We start from the raw sequence: 17,319 nt of genomic DNA, 5'->3' as shown, positions 1-17,319 counted from the left end.
CTGCAGCATGACTTTACTGGCCAGGGAGGTGACCTACACAGAGCAGCAGACCTCTCCTGTCTCACCTGCTTCTCCCCTCAGCAATGTATTTCTTTTTTCTTTTTTTTTTTAAAAAAGATTTATTTATTTTGCTTACAAAACTGGGCCAGAGGTGTGGTGGGTGAGAGGATTCACTAGAGACAGCGTGGGGTGCAGAACAGGCAGACTGACCAAGTACACTACTGAGCAGTGGGCGGATCAGGAGAGGTCTGTTATGGCATGTGGGTCAACCGCCTGGTGAGGGATCAAACTCATATTGCAGTGGCTTCAGAAAGCTTCACAATGCAGTGCTTTAACCCGCCACCAGGGAGAGCCTACTCTAGATCTTGTATGTGTAAATACAGCTTTTAAAAAACAACAACAAAACAAACATGGATGGAACTGGAGATTACACTAAGTAACATAAGTCAGAAGGAAAAAGACATACCAGATAGTGTATGTCACCATCTGGTGACTTAATTGTGAAATAGAGAGAAACAAAAGGTCAGATAAAACCAAGCCAGTAATAAACTTTAGAAATCTGACAAGAGTTGAGGCTACCAGAGTGGGAGGGGAGATACTTAATAGGGAGGGAATACATTGGATTATGGTGGATGTGGTGTAGTGAATGATATACATCTGGAGGCTATGTTATTATTTAAATCATATGCATTATTGTAACCACTGTTGCTTCCATAAAGGAAGTTATTTTAAGTAATTAAAAAAAAGATTTGGCACATATATAAAATGGAATACTCAGCTATTAAAAAAGATGAAATCTCACTATTTCTGACACTGGTGAACCAATCAGGAGAAAGATAGACACTGGATATTTTCACTCATATGTAGAATATAAAGAAATAGACAAAAACTAAGCTAAAACAACTCCTAGAAATCTGATGGCAGAATTTAGGCTGCCGGAGGAGGAGAAGGTGAGGGATGGGAAGCAAAGAGGAGAAACAGCATAATGGACTATGCCGGAGGATTATATGTGCTTTGATGGTGAACACAGATATGATAATCATACAGCTGAAACAGTGTGAATCCATACACCTAAATCACATAAGTGCTCTAAACCAAAATTACCTTATTAAAAATGTTAAAAACAAAAGTGGCGGGCCCTCCCTGGTGGCGCAGCGGGTTAAAGCCCAGCATTGAAAATCTAAAGCCGCTTCCGCATGAGTTCGATTCCCGCCTGCCCCGGAGGAGTCCACATGGCGCGGCAGACCTCTCCTGACCCGCCCGCTGCTCCCCTCAGCAGTGTACTTCGTCGATCTGCTTGTTCTGTTCCCTACTCTGTCTCTGGTGAAGCCTCTCACCGCCCCTGTACAGGCCTCTGGCCTGTACCCCAGTTCTGTATGCACAAATAAATAAATCTTAAAAAAAAAAAAAAACAAAAGTGGCAACAATTCATGTTTCTTACTATTCTAAGTCACAATTTATCATTTATTTTTCAGAATAGCACAAATTGAACTAGAATTCGGCCTTCCCTGGTGGTGCATGGGGTTAAAGGGCAGCATTATGAAACTATCCGCAGCCACTCAGCATAAGTTAGATCTCTGGCTGGGGAGGTGACCCACATGGTGCAGCACAGACCTCTTCTATCTTGCCCACTGTTCCCCTCAGCAGTGTATTTCAGTAAATCTGGGTGTGCTGTTACCCACTCTGTCGGTGGTGAATCCTCTCACCTCCTGTACTTCTGGCCTATCTCTGAGTTCTTGTATGCAAAAATAAATAAATCTTAAAAAATAATTGGGATCTTAGATCGATGGAAAATAGTTCTGGTTTTCAAAAATCTCTAAGCTAATACTGGCTCCATCTCTCTCATTTATTTGTTTATGCATGCAAGAACTGGAGTCTAGGTCAGAGGTCGGCGATGAGAGGATTCACCTATAATTTTGTGACTCACTTTTTAAATCTGAGAAATGCAAATCAATTACACTAATTCCAAGAAAATGAACCGACAAAGTGTAACTATCTTGCTACAAGAGACAGAATAATTACATAAAGAATATATAGCAGTTCATTATGTGTTTACCTGCAGCAACTTTTTGTTCACTTAGCAACAATCAACAAAGGGTCCTTCATATTTATGACACACTGTTATTTTTTTAAGATCATGCTATATACAAATAAATGCTTTATTATTACCTCAGAAGATTATTCTATTAGAGTCCCAAAATAAAATGTAGGCATAGATACAGAGCTTACCAGCATACAAATATAGTTTACATAACTTACCAACTGGGCTAGTAGAAACTCGCTGGGAAGGTGGTCTGAAGCCAGGTGCCTTGGAGTTGTCAGGGTGCACATTTTCCAAGTGTCCAAGTACAGAGTTACCCAGGAACGCTGACTGAACAGTGAAAGAGGCATCAGCAGCAACGCGAGAGGAGAGAGGGCCATCTCCCCAGCCCTGATTAGCTGGGACCTGACTGCTATCAAAAAGACTACTGAAGTGATTAAAAAGTGTGGCTGGGCCAAATGTAGGTGGCAAAGATTTATTTGCTGGATTAATGTGCATCTGAGAACCATTCATAATGTTCATGGCTGAAGAAAGCTGCACTGCAGCTGGTGGGCCTTGAGGTGGCGTTAATGGTACTGGATTTGTAACAAAAATAGACTGGGGATCCTGGTGTATAGTTGCATTTGGTACCACTGAATAAAAAGAACCTCTGGGCTGCATTCGATGAGACACTCGAGGTGCTGGTACAGCTAATTGAGGTAAATTATTGGTGTCCTGATTATCAGCAGCAACCAATCTGGGTGATGCCAAAGTCACCGGAGCAGGTTCTGAGTTAGATGAAAAAGGCATTGACATAGGACTTAAATCAGACACGCTGGATGGCTCTGTCTCCTCTTGTGTGTTATTGGAGGGAGGAGTGGGACTACCGGATGAATGAGTTTCTGGAGCTCCTGGGGTGTTGCTGGCAGAGTTACTGCAACTATTTGAAGTAGAAGATGGGGTACAAAGGTTTGCCATAGGCTGATCCTGTGTGGACACTTTCTCTTTGGGGGGTGGCATGGCAGAGAAAGACTCCATCTTTTGTGAAGAAAGTTGTGCTTGAGGTGTATTTGCAGGAAGAAACGTTGTAGGAACTTGCCCACTAGTGACAGGTGCAGAGGAGACTGAAGGCAGGGAAGTACAAGTGCTTGTCACAGAAGAGATCACTGTTGCTGGAGGACTTGTCTTAGGCACACAGGCAAACAACTGCTTTCTGACCGATGAAGGAGTCCGGGTATTAGTCACACACAGTTGCTGACTGGCAGCAACTACAGAAGAGACAGTGATAGGACAACTGGCAGTAGCTAGTCCAGCAGATTCTGAGGATAAAACAGTCCCATTCTGGTTAGGGAGACGGCATGTATTATTATGCTTTGGAGAGCTATTGGTGTTGCTGGGATTCACAGGTCTCACTGGAAATGGTCCCCAAGTGTTAGCAGAGGGAGAAAAGGTTCCTCCAAACTGAGCCATAGGTAAGCGAGGATGCCGTATCTGTTGCATAGTTTGCGCAGCCAGTAGGGCAAAATGAGGGTGGGGATAAGCTAAGGGTAGAGAGACTGGGAAAGAAGATCGTACATTTGTTGGAACATTCTTATTAAGTTTATTAGCAGGCTGGAACGTAGATAATGTTGTTGCCTGTGAAGTCACAAGAGTTGGAGCACCCAAGGGAAACGCATTTTTACTAGAAGCTGCTGTGGTGCCTACTCCAGATGAGAAATTTGCATGGATGGATTTGGTACTGGCAGGTGTTCTGATATGATTTTTAGGAATCAAGTCTTCCAGTTCCTTAGCTGGATCTTGAATAAGTGCATTGATAAGCTGAACTGCATATCTTGTTGATTCAGTACCACCCCTGTGGAAAAAAACCAAATGTAAACCAAAACAAAATCAAAACACAAAAAAATTCAGGTAATTTTAACCATCAAGTAGAATTCTTGATTGTATCATACTTAACAAAGTATGCTTCTAATAAAATTTCATTACCACACTGAACTAGGAATATACATTTTCTACAATTACCTGATTGTGATCATTCTCTCGCCATTCTTATCTTTTTGTTTATCCACATCAATATGGGCACCAGTAACATCTTGTATTGCAGTGATATTGCATCCTCCTCTTCCCATTATTCTGGAAACCACAGAAGCTGGAACAGACAACTTCTTTGACCTATAAAACGAAGACTACACATGAGCTTATGAAAGGATCTTTGAATAGTAAATGTCTTTATTAAATAGCACATCTCAGTAGTATGCTCATGGGGACCTGAAGAATATTTCTCAGACTTCAAAGAGGAAATTAGTAGATGTTTTTATCTTACAAACTGACCTCTTACATTAAATTTAATTTAGTTAGGGTAAAAAGTAATTGCTATTTAAAATAAAAATTATATTAAATCACTGATGATCTAAGCATTCAAATCTACTCAAGGGCCTCCCTGGTGGCCAAGGGTTTAAGTCTCAAAACTATGAAGGTATTGCCAATCAGTAAAGATTGAATTCAATCCCCAGCCTGGAGCTAACCCATGTGGTGCAACAGATCTCTCCTGTCTTGTCCACAGCTCTCCCAGTACTATCTTTCATTCAATCCACCTGTTTTGCTCCCTGCTCTGTCACTGCTGAATTCTCTCATACCCTTGTACCTCTGGCTTATACACCAGCTCCTATATGCATTAAAAAAAAAAAATCTTAAAAGAATAAACAAACCAAACCCCCCCCCCACCAATCTACCCAAAAGAGCACATTATCTAACTGTAATGTATTGACTTTCTCAATTAAAATTATGTACGAGTATGATTAAACTCCCTACTGTATAACAGAGTTAGCTTCTTAGTACCATCAACTTTACTCAGCAACAATAAAAAGCCTCACATTTAAGCTACATAAAACACAACTCACAAGAAGAGTGTGGCAATCTTTTTGTGAGTGAGGCAAATAAAGTCAGAGAGAAAGACAGGAGGTTAAGTCTTAGGATTTGACAAGGCAGCTAGGCTGCCCCACAGGTTTCTCAAGGAAAACAGTGTTTGTTGGCAGAGCCAGTTCTCAACATTAAAGCAGAACCAGATGAGAGCAACATCTATGACTTTCATGTGCTTCTTGTTGAACCCCAGGATTTCCCACTTTAAGGGAGGGACATTTAATCTGAAACTATTTCTTCCAAATGAATGCTCAATGGCAATCACTAAAGTATATCTCACAATTAAAATCTATCACCTTAATGTAGACAAGTTAGGAAGAATATATTTATCTGAAAGGATTCACCAGAGTCAGAGTGGGGAGCAGAACAGGTAGACTGAGGAAGTACACTGCTGAGGGGAGCAGCAGAAGAGACAGGAGAGGTCTGTTGCACCATGTGGATCACATCTGGGGACTGAACTCACACTGAAGTGGTCATGGCCAGCTTCGCAGTGCTGCACCCTAACCTGTTCTGCCACCAGGGAGGGTCCCAAATTTACGTTTTTCCTGCTGAAAAGTATGAGCAGAGGGTGAGAAACATTTGAAAGCAATGGGCCCACTTCTGCTTTTATTAATTTCTCCCCCTACAGTTTAAATAAAAAGCAGTAAATGAAGGTGACTGTCAGGAATATCTGTAGGGGTGTGGGTGGTTTTATTTTATTTTCTTAAGGAAGAAGCTAGTTTTATTAATTTTATGAGTTCTTTACTTTTTTTTTTAAAGATTTATTTATTTATTAATATGGAACTGGGGTACAAGCCAGAGATGTGGAGGGTAGGAGGATTCACCAGAGATAGCGAGGGGAGCAGAACAGGCAGATGGATGAAGTACACCGCTAAGGGGAGCGGCGGGCGGGTCAGGAGAGGTCTGCCGCACCATGTGGTCTCCTCCAGGGCAGGCAGGAATCGAACTCATGCGGAAGTGGCTTTAGCTTCTTAGTGCTGTGCTTTAACCCGCTGCACCACCAGGGAGGGCCCTCTTTACTCTTTTTATCTTGATCCAATTGCACTGGTTAAAATCATATACACTCTCCATGGGCCCTCACTGGTGGGAATGGATTAAAGCACAAAACTGAAAGCTAGTTGCAGCCAATTTAGTGCAAGTTTGATCCCTGGCCAGGGAGGTGACCCACATGGTGCAGCAGACCTTTCCTGTTTTCCCGGCTGCTCTCCTCAGCATTGTACTTTGTCAATATGCCGGTTGTGCTCCCTACTCTGTCTTTGGTGTATCCTCTCACTGCCCCTGCACCTCTGGCCTATATCCCAGTTCTGTATGCGCAAAAAAAAAAAAAAAGCACATGCTCTCCAGCCAATTATAGCTTTACTTAAAGCACTAGGTAGATAAAAAAGCTTGACTAATTGAACCAAAATGGGGCTATCAAATAAAAATCAGAGCCCTCACTAAAAAATTGTGTTTTTGGTGTTTAGTATAGAATCTGCCCTTGAGGAAGCTTAAGACCATTTTGTATGGCTTTTACAGAAACTTCTGTATATCTTGTTTTAATATTTTTTTAAATTCAAAAGCCAACATTTGTGTGTCATATAAATATGTACATAAAAATTTACACATTGTTTTAGGCTACTATGGGTTTAGTATGCCATTAAAATTTAAAGTAACATTCATATTCAAATTATTAATTGAACCTTCTTACAAAAGGAAAATAAATATATGAAAGGAATATATGAGACCCATAATTCTTACCTTCGTACAACTTCTTTCCATCCTTCTTCTCTTTTCTGTCCCCTTTTAGGGCTTGTCAAATTTAACTTCATGTTTGGAGAGCTTAATGGCAATGACACTGACTTGTAGCCAGCTGATAAAGAATTAGAATTCACTTCACCTTCAAGTCTGAAAAGAAATATGAATAAGTAAACATTAAATATAAATTTAAAGGCAGAAACTTGTGTCTATTATTACAGTTATGCCAAAATATTTTAATTAAAAGTTGATACAGTTAATAACCAAAGTTCAGAAAAATAGAAACAGGATAGAGTTCATCTATATTAGTATTAAAATGGATTCAAAAGTCAAAAGTTGGACTGACCATAATCAATAAGAGATCAAATCAAGGTATGCCAATATTTACAATTTCAAAATTTCTAGTATTATTTCTTAACAGACATGATCATAAGGACACAGGTGAATTTGACCTTTGAATACTAAGGACAGATAATATGGCAGACTTACAAATTGTTTTAATACATCTTGTGCTTACAGAATGTACTTCAAATTCTTGTGTTAGGCATGAAAAAGAAAAGGCGGATGCAGAGCCAACAAATCAGAAAAACTTACCGTGTTTGAGGTTTGTTGGTGGCAGTATTTGACTTTTCATCTTGGGAATGGAGTAGCAATGTAGAATATCTCTTATCACTAGAGGAATTCATATCCACAGTAAAATTTAACTCTTGGCTTTTACCACCACTACTACTCTCACTGTTGCAATCTGTGCTGTCCAGGTTATCTGAATCACTGTTTCCACCTGCACCACCACCTCTGGGTTCTCCATTTATTTTGTTTTTATCTGCTTTTTGCTGTGCTAAAGACATATGTTGTTCTGGTAATATTAAATGTGTAGTGGGTGGGGTCTCTTTTGTTTTGTTCTTCTTGTTTTTCCGATTGGTACTGGGGGTTGTCACCACATTGGCTCTTTTTTTCCCAAATACATTTGTGAAGGTTGCAGATGTTGCAGAGATTCCAATTGTGGTAGTGGTGGTTGCACTAGGAGGTTCTATAGGAACTTCTTGCTCCACTGAAATTACCAAAAAGGATAAAAATCACATTGTGAGTCACAGATCTTTAAAATCCTCAAAAGAAATATACAGAATATACCTAATGATTCACAACAATGCAATCCCTTAGGCCATACTTTCCTTTCCCTAGTATTCACTAGTAAATAAAGAACAAAACAATATACTACGCCATACTTGTTTAACTTGGCACAAACCATATATACCTATTTAAGACCAGGTGGTCTCATGAACTAACCAAAAATCACAATACAGTTCGCATTTAATAAACTTTTCAAATAATATTTAAAAATTAGAGGAAAAGGTATTTGCCTACTACATCACTGCTAGACGGTACAATAACAACAAAGAGTAATGAACCCCAGTTTTACATAGCTTCAAGCATGAACCTTGTATTAAAAGTTTGAGAAACTAGACTTCTCTCCATTTTTCAATTGGAGGAACAAAGAACAGGGAAGAACAAGAAAACTAGCTGGTAAAACCAGTCTTTTACTGCCTCAATTTAGGACATAAACAATGTTCTACAGTGTACTTTAAATTGTAATTAAAATTCGAATTACGTGTTTACCTTCCCCTTCTGTTTTCCTGTATCACTTTACACTGTAAAATATTTAGAAATACTATAAAAGTATTAATTTCATATTAAAGTAACAACTACAGATAATGGAAACAAGCAGCACGTTGATAAACACAAGAAAATTTATCACTAACTCAGGTCACTTCTTACCATCTTCATCATTCTCCTCTTCATCTTCATCTTCCGGTAGTTCTGAATTCTCCTTAGGTTTGTTTTCCTCATCTTCTTCCTGCTTCCTTTTCTGCTCCTCTTTTTTCTTTTTTCTCTTCTCTTTTCTTTTCTCTCTCTTAGCTGCAAGAGCCTGCTTTCTGCTCTCTTCTCTTGACTGCAAATATAGCAGGTATATCACTTACCAAAATGGAATAATTTAAAATAAAGGAGAAATAAGCTTATTTATGTTACATGAGGCGTCCCATGGATGTCAGCTTCAAATGACATTTATAAAAGCAACAAAAGAAAAACTAGATAAAGTGGACATCATCAAACTGCAAAGTTTTTGTGCTTCAAAGGAACCACTGAGAAAGTAAAGACAATTTGTAAGATGAGGGAAAATATGCAAATCATACATCTGGTGAAGCACTTATATTTAGAATATACAAAGAACTCTTGAAACTCAATCATGAAAAGACAAATAATTAAAAATGGGCTAAGGATGTGAATAGATTATTTATTCAAAGAACGTATATACATGGTCAATAAACACAGGAAGAACCCAATGCTCAATATCACATATCACTAGCCATTAGGAAAAGCAAATCAAAACCACTTTGAGATACCCATTTCACATCCTCTGGGATGGCTATAATGAAAGAAAAAGATAAAATAAGTATTGGTCAGGTGTGGAGAATTTGGACTTTCATATACTGATGGCAAAATGGTCTAGTCTTGGAAAACAAACTTGTCTTCCTCAAATGGTTAAATAATGAATAGCAGTTTCATTCACTGACATATCCCAAGGGGAATGAAAACATGACCCATTTAAAACACCTACATTTCTGAAGTGAAAACAACCTAACTGTCCAGATGAGTTAAAAAAACAATGTGATACATCTATAAAAAGATTGTTCAGCCAAGTTTTGAAAAGAAACAAAGTATTGATATTCTGCAACATAGATGAAAGCTGAAAACATTGTGAAGTTAAAAAAAAAAAACTAATCACATAATATCATTCATATAAGTGTGTGATTCTATTTATATGAAATGTCTAAAATAACCAAATCCATTGAGACAGAAAGTAGATTAGTGGTTACCCAGAATGGAGGGCTCAAACCTAAGGGGTATGAGGTTTCATTTTAGGATAATGAAAATGTTCTAAAATTGATTATGGTGATGGCTGTACAATTCTATGAATATAGTAAAAGCCATTGAGTTATACACAGTAAATGGGTGAAATGTACAGTATCTGAATTAAATCTTAGTAAAGTTGGTAAAAATACATTTATAAGCTATCTATATGAATAAAATGCAGTTCTTATGATTCTTATAATACAAATTTCACTGTAAGAATACTGACAAGAGGCTATTATACAAATTTTCCCCCATGGTACAATTCTAAGAGTCACATTCATGATTCTCACTATCTTGAAATTCTACTAACATTTGCTTTGGTTAGTACTAGAAAGTGTAAATTGTTTCAGAAAGGAGGTCATAATAATATTACTAGTTGTCTAGCAACACCATGAAAATTGTAAACAAGTAGAAAACATATCAAGGTACTCCTTATTCTATGGGAATTATCCAAACAGGCTCATCATTGAATTTGTCCATGCAGTTCAGCCCTTTTAAAAATCAAGCAAAGTATTTTCCTTAAAACTGTAATTTCCCAGGCCCTCCCTAGTGGCACAACGGGTTAAAGCACAGCACCGTGAAACTATCGTAGCCACTGTGGCTCAAATTTGATCCCTCACCAGGGAGCTGACCCACATGGCACGGCAGACCTCTCCTGACCTATCTGCTACTTCCCTCAAAAGTGTCTTTCAGTGCCTGTTCTGCTCTCTACTCTGGCTGTGGTGAATCCCCAAACCCCCATACCTCTGGCCTGTTCCCCAGTTCTGCATGCATAAATAAATAAATCTTAAAAACAAACAAACAAATAAAAAACTGTAATTTCCCATTCTGGAGGTAAATTGATTATCCTTTGGAATTTTTAATTATCTAAACTGGAGAAGAGCAAGTTATAGTCTGAATGCCAAATGCAGTCACCTGCCTTATATTTGTATGACTCTAAAGCTAAGATTGGCTTTTGTGTCCTAAATGGTGAGAAAAAAAGATGACCTCTTTGACACATGAAAATTATAGAATTTCAAATTTTAGTGTTCATAAATCAAGTCCTATTGGAACACACTCACATTTCTCCGCAACTGGTTTGTACTATAACAGCTGAGACAAACAGTTATGATAGAGGCCATATGGTCTGTAAAGGATATTAACTATTAGGCAACTGATAGAAAAATCTATGGACTAAAAGAAGAGTTTGCATATACAGCTAAAACTCATTTCATCGCTACTGGAGTGAAAGCACACCAGCTATTTAGGGAATTTCTGACCACAACCCTGCTGCAATAGACAAAAATAAAAACTACAGCCAAGGGAAGGGGCCTCAGTAGTCAGTTAGCTTTAAACATCACTTTACTTTGAAGTGAATATTAATTTTTCCTCTATGATTTTAACTGAAATCAAGCTTATCATGGAGGTATTAAAACTTACTTAATAATCTAATGATAAGCTTTAAGACTTCTACTATTCCTTTTGTATCATGAATAAGGCAACAATGAATGTCTTTATATATTCCCATCTTTCAGCAGTTGTCTAAATATTTACCTTAGGTTAAACATCTATAAATGAATGACTGGACTAAGGGTACACTGCTTTTTTGTCATTGTTATTTGTCAATTGGTCTTAGTAGTTACACTAATTTAGGTCATACACCAAAAAGTGTATACTCGCGTAAATAATTTCTTCACATCCTTGCCATCAGTAGCAATCACCAAACTTTTATTTTAAATTTTGCCAACCTGGTCAAAAATTGTAATCATTCTTACTATTCATAAAATTGAGGACTCTTCATCTATTTACTATTTTCCCCCTTTTTGTTTCCTACCACCATCGTTTATAGTCTTGACTATTCTACCCTTCTGATACCTCTTAGCCTCAGAAACTTCTGTTTATTAATATCTGCTAGATTTTAATAAGTGTTTCATGTTGTTGAATTGTCTAACATATAGATGTTCAAAATTTTCATTCTAATTTCTTTACTACACACAATTCTCTTGAACTATTTTAATTTCGCTGTTAACTGGCAGCATTTCTTTTTCCTTATGGCTGAATGGTGTTCCTTTATGTGGCTCTTCTTGATCCAATTTTCTATTGAGCATTTAACTTGTTCCATGTTTGAGCTATAGTAAATAGTGCTGCAACAAACACTGTAGAGTGTATAGGTTCTTAATGATATTTTTATTTATTTATGCATATAAGATCTGGGGTATAGGACAGAGGTGTGTGAGTATGGAGTGAGAGGATTCACCAGAGACAGAGTGGGGAGCAGAACAGGCATATCTACTGCAATAACACTGCAGAGGGGAGCAGTGGGCAAGCAGAAAAGGTCTCCTGTGCCATGTGGGTTAGTTCCCTGGTCGGGAATCAAACTCATACCACAGTGGCTGGGGATAGCTTGCTAGTGCTGAGTTTTTAACCCTGTGCCATCTGGGAGGCCCCAGATTTCCAATGTTTTAGTAAATTTCTTCTTAGACTAATATTAAAACCATGTAGAGAGTAGTACTATTTCATAAACTGTAATTTACTTGGAAATAAATTCTTCACTTACATGGTTTAAAATATTTGAGGTGAGGCCTTCCCTGGTGGCGCAGTGGGTTAAAGCACTGCACTAAGAAGCTTAAGCCACTTCCTCATGAGTTCGATCCCCGCCTGCCCCGGAGGTGACCACATGGCGTGGCAGACCTCTCCTGACCCGCCCGCTGCTGCCCTCAGCAGTGTACTTGGTCAATCTGCCTGTTTTGCTCCCCACTCTGTCCCTAGTGAATCCTCTCACCCTCTGCATCTCTGGCCTATACCCAGTTCTGTATGAATAAATAAATCTTAAAAAAAAAATTGAGGTGAAAATAAAAAATTGATAGTGGGTTGGCAATCTATTAGTCATTTCTGTTTGAAAGAGATTTTGTTAAGATTATTGATCATATGTTGTTGATTTATATTAGCAGATTTTCAACAACTTCTCGAAAGGAAATTTATTTTTCCCACTCACCTTTTCCAGGTCAAGTTCCTTTAAAAGAATACTTGCATTCTTATTTGCTTCTGCAGCCTGTTGGTCTTTAGCTTTCACAATTGTCTCAACACACTGGTGACATTTTTTCAACAGTTCCTACAGTAGAAAATGGGATTACATGAAAATAGGAAAACCCTATACTCACAGGCCAATAAAACACAACAACAACAAAAACCAAAACAAACTAGCCCCGAACTTAAGCTGATGGGCATAATAAATTTAAGGAATTAAAGTTTAAACAACTGAAAATTCCCTAAATCAGATAAAGCTACCCTGTAAGTCTTAGTTATTCAGTCTTTCATCAAAATAAGGTACCTTTTCCCAAAAAGTTAACGTGTTCTTGAAAAACTTTCTAAGCAAGCTAATAATCAAATAACAAACTTTAGCTTCAGTCACTATAATTACAGTATAGTAACAAAGGGCATCTCAAAATAACTTATCAAAAGAATTATACCCATTCTTGACTTACAAATGGAAAAACTAAAACAGAAAGATCACGTCATCAGTCTGAGAGAACAAAAAGAACAAGTTGTTAACTGCACACACCAACAATTCCACAAATAACAAAAATGTGCTTCAAGAGCATATTAAACCTACCTTATCTGTAATTGTTGCTATGTATCTCATGCATTCTATATCAGAAGGGAACTGATTGACTTCTTTCACCAAATATTGAACAACTTTTACATGACCCTATAAAGAGTACAACAAAAAATATAAAAGATTCTCTTAAATATTACCCATATATTTACACTTAATAATAAAAGGAATTCTATTACTTCCAGATCACTTACTAACTTACAAATCAAATTAGAAAATAGTGTTAATAAACTGAAATAGGTAAATAGATCATCCTCAGGAATATATGGTAGATCAAAAGATATTTTTTTAATTTAGCCTGCCCTAAAAGTAACAAAACTTTATAGAAAAATATAAAAAAAATTTATTAATAAAATAAAATTTGAGGTATGAAATTAAATCTAAAAGAGAAATTAGTTGTGAAACAAGGAGTATGTTCCAGATTGCAAAAAATTGTTTAGAAAGGAATAGCCTCTTTTATTATGATGGTTACATTATTTGCTGTTCCTGTGTTTATTTTTAATTAAATTAATTAATTTATCTATTTACTTTGTTGTTCATTTTAAAACAATGTTTCCTTCCCCCCCCAACCCCCACCCTAATACCCCCATCACCATTACCCATCACCACAGTCTCCGGCACTCCTCACTCCCTCCTTCTTAGTACTCTCTCTCCCCTTCCTGTGCAGGGTATCTCTGGTTTGTAATTGCTCGTTTTTGTTTTGTTATTATTTTTTCCCCCTGTCTTATTTGGTTCACCTATATTCCTCCTATAAGTGAAATCATCCAGTATATTTTTTTTCCCTTCTGACTTATTCCACTGAGCATGATCCTTTCTAGCTCTATCTATGCTGCTGTAAATGGCATAAATAGAACATGCTTTAAAAAATATTTATTTCCTTATTTATTCATACAGAACTGGGTACAGGCAAGAGGTGCAGGGGCAGTGAAAGTATTCACCAGAGACACAGTCAGGAACAGAACAGGCAGATCAACGAAGTACACTGCTGAGGGAACAGCAGGCGCGACAGGAGAGGTCTGCTGAACTATGTGGATCACCTCCGGGGCGGGGATTGAACTTGCACTGAAATTGCTGTGGCTAGCTTTCAGTGCTGTGTCCTAAGCCATTAAGCCACCAGGGAGGGCCCATAAGTAGAACGCTTTCGAAATATCATTATCAAAGACTAAAGATCTGTGATCACTCTAAGTATAACTAGTTTAACATTAACTAAACTTGTACAGCTTCCACACACCCCCAAAACCCCATTAAGGTTCTAAAACATCTTTAAGAATAAGACTGATGGTGACAAAAATCAGAAAAGCAGTTGCTTCTGGGGCAGAAATTTTGGAATGAGTATGATGGAACTATTTAGGCTTATAGAAGTATTTTATAACTATATGGGGCTTGGGTTACATGACTATGCATTTACCAAGACTAATTAAGGTTTTCACCTTAGGTCTTTACACATCACTATAAGTTATCTCTCAATTAAAAGTAAAGAAAAACATTTGGAAGGAATTAAGTCTAGAAAAAAAATATTTTTTTAAAGATTTATTTATTTATACATACAGAACTGGGATACAGGCCAGAGGTTCAGGGGTGGCGAGAGGCTTCACCAGAGACAGAGTGGGGAGCAGAACAGGCAGATTGAGGAAGTACACTGCTGAGGGGAGCAGTGGGCGGGTCAGGAGAGATCTGCCATGCCATGTGGTCACCTCCAGGGCAGGCAGGAATTGAACTCATGTGGACCTGGCTTTAGCTTCTCAGTGCTGTGCTTTAACCCGCTGCGCCACCAGGGAGGGCCTATTTTTTTTTTTTTAAGAGACACATAAACTGTCTTCATTTAATAGCTTTTAGTGATCACCTAGCACGTATCAAGTACTGTACCCATTGTACAGCTGTATAAAAGAATGGTAGAAAAGAATCATAAATTTGGCCTTTATAAACTTCCCAATCTATATATCCATATGCAGGTTAATAAATTTGAATAGAAGAGTGCATTTATTTTTGTTCTTCCTTAGATAGACATCCATCCATGTTATCTGCACTTACATCAATGTTTAACTGACAACATAACAAAACTAGTCAATATATGACTATACTGAACTACCACATAAATATTATATTTGGCCACAAAAAGAATGGAAAGATAACAGTGATCTGTACATGGAAATAGTCCATACCCCAAGATCAATTTAACTTTTCCCATGTAATTTAAAGTAATTAAATTTTATCTTTTCTTCCAATATCAAATTACCTTTCGAAATGCTGACATAAGAGGTGTAATTTTTCGATTATCTGCTGCATCCACATCAGCACCTGCTTGCACTAGCAACTGCACCACATCGAAATGACCGCCATTGGATGCCAACCAAAGTGGTGTGTTTCCCTTCTTATTACGAACATCAATATGAGCTCCCCTATAAATCAAAGAATGTTAATATAGTATGTTTCCTATGATAAGGCTAACATTTCTACTTTTCTCTACTGTCTTTTATTTTTTACAAAGCAGCTTGCCAATAGTTGTTCTTTTAAAAAGGTCAATAAAGTAAAAACAATTTTAATAACTTTAAAGGGATCATAGCAAGTTGTATACAGAATATATATATTACTCACCTATTAATCAGGAGCTCACAAAATTTGTAGTGACCTTTGTCTGCTGCTATTGTTAAAGCAGTATCTCTTGAGGAAGGCACAGGAGGTGCATTAACATCTGCTCCTTTATCAAGGAGAACTCTTCCAACCTCTGCATATCCTCCAGATGCAGCTTCCATCAAAGGGGTAAGACCAGTCTGTTTAAAACACAAAAGTATTATAATACATTAATATATTTTCTTTAAAAAGAAAGTGACTTATATAAGTGAACTCTATTCTGATTTTTCTCTAAGACCTAAGTAATATTCATTGTCTTGAAATACACTAAATAGAAGTGAAAATTGTAAGGTTAAATTAGACAAGCTAGAGTAAATTCACTTATCTTAAAATACTAACTGCCACAAGTAAAAAAAAAAATTACTAACTTCTATATGGTTATAAATTTACATGAGACTAACCTCTGTTCAATGAAAGAAATGTTTTAAAATTAATTCAAAGAAAATTAAGTGGTATAGTGTCTAATGTGCAAACTGCTGAGAATACACTCTGAAAACAGAATGCTAAGAACTCAGAATAAATTGTTTAAATTTTACTCACTTGCATACATAGATTAAAATACCACTTCATAGATTTTATTTATCTGTGTTTTTTCAAACATTTATTTATTTGTGCATACAGAAATGGGGTACAGGCCAGAGGTGTGGTGGGTGAGAAGATTTACCAGAGACACAGTGGGGAGCAGAACAGGCAGATAACCAAGTACACTGCTGAAGGAAGCAGTGGGCGGGTCAGAGAGGTCTGCCAGGGCATGTGGGTCAGCTGCCTGGTGGGGGATTGAACTTGTGCTGCAGTGGCTACAGTGAGCTTCATAATGCTGTGCTTTAACGTGTTGTGCCACCAGGGAGGGCCCTTTATCTGTGTATTTTGCTCATGAGTCACCAATATTTTTGCCACAAGGTATCTTCTACTGGTATCATTTCCAAAACAATAATACAAAAAGGAAAACTTGAAGGAAAAATGAGTTAAGGCTCATTTCTCCATGCAATAAAAAGTATGCAGGGAAATTGCACTTTCTAATTGCTTAATTAGAAACATAAATGTTGCTTTACATTTTAAGAAATAACACAAATGAAGTTTATGAGAAAATGTGAGATTTCATTTAAACCTTTTCAATTTATACTACCCCAGATTGGCCAGTGATTATAAAGAATTCTATGTAAACTACTTATTACAAGGGCTCTAAAGACCTCACAAGTAATATGAAACACTGTATGACAAAAATATCCATAAACTTTGTCAAATGCTTTCTCAGCATTTATTGATATGATCATATGGCTTTTATTTTTCTTTTTGATATGTTTATTACATTAATTGATTTTTGGATACTGAACCAAAAATCAACCCCATTTGGTCGTGAAATTGTATCTTTCAAAGTCAGATTTGATTTTAGTTGTCTTAATTTTATAATCAAAACAGTATTTTTTTTTAATGTTTTATTATTTGTGTTGAACTGGGGTGTGGGCCAGATGTACGGCGGTGGGGAATGGTGAGAGGATTCATCAGAGAC

The 17,319-nt window shown here is 37.3% G+C and overlaps 1 protein-coding gene across 8 annotated transcripts in view; it reads right to left on the bottom strand.

Annotated features, from left to right (window-relative positions):
• The window catches only part of LOC101623890 (ankyrin repeat and KH domain-containing protein 1), a 130,459-nt gene that overhangs the window by 12,966 nt on the left and 100,174 nt on the right, over positions 1 to 17,319 (bottom strand). For all 8 annotated transcript variants that reach the window (XM_012727829.1, XM_012727830.1, XM_012727833.1 and 5 more), the window contains 9 exons: positions 15,774 to 15,949; positions 15,415 to 15,577; positions 13,176 to 13,271; positions 12,558 to 12,674; positions 8,447 to 8,621; positions 7,265 to 7,721; positions 6,674 to 6,820; positions 4,040 to 4,189; positions 2,260 to 3,872 (listed from right to left, as the gene is read on the bottom strand). In XM_012727829.1, coding sequence (XP_012583283.1) covers positions 2,260 to 3,872; positions 4,040 to 4,189; positions 6,674 to 6,820; positions 7,265 to 7,721; positions 8,447 to 8,621; positions 12,558 to 12,674; positions 13,176 to 13,271; positions 15,415 to 15,577; positions 15,774 to 15,949 — 3,094 coding nt within the window. The remainder of the gene's footprint in view (positions 1 to 2,259; positions 3,873 to 4,039; positions 4,190 to 6,673; positions 6,821 to 7,264; positions 7,722 to 8,446; positions 8,622 to 12,557; positions 12,675 to 13,175; positions 13,272 to 15,414; positions 15,578 to 15,773; positions 15,950 to 17,319) is intronic.

The sequence above is a fragment of the Condylura cristata genome, unplaced genomic scaffold (genome assembly GCF_000260355.1).
Source record: "Condylura cristata isolate star-nosed mole 26May11 unplaced genomic scaffold, ConCri1.0 scaffold00021, whole genome shotgun sequence".
In the NCBI taxonomy this organism is placed as follows: domain Eukaryota; kingdom Metazoa; phylum Chordata; class Mammalia; order Eulipotyphla; family Talpidae; genus Condylura; species Condylura cristata.
Note: the sequence above shows the minus strand (reverse complement) of the source record. Positions and strands in the feature narration are given on the sequence as shown.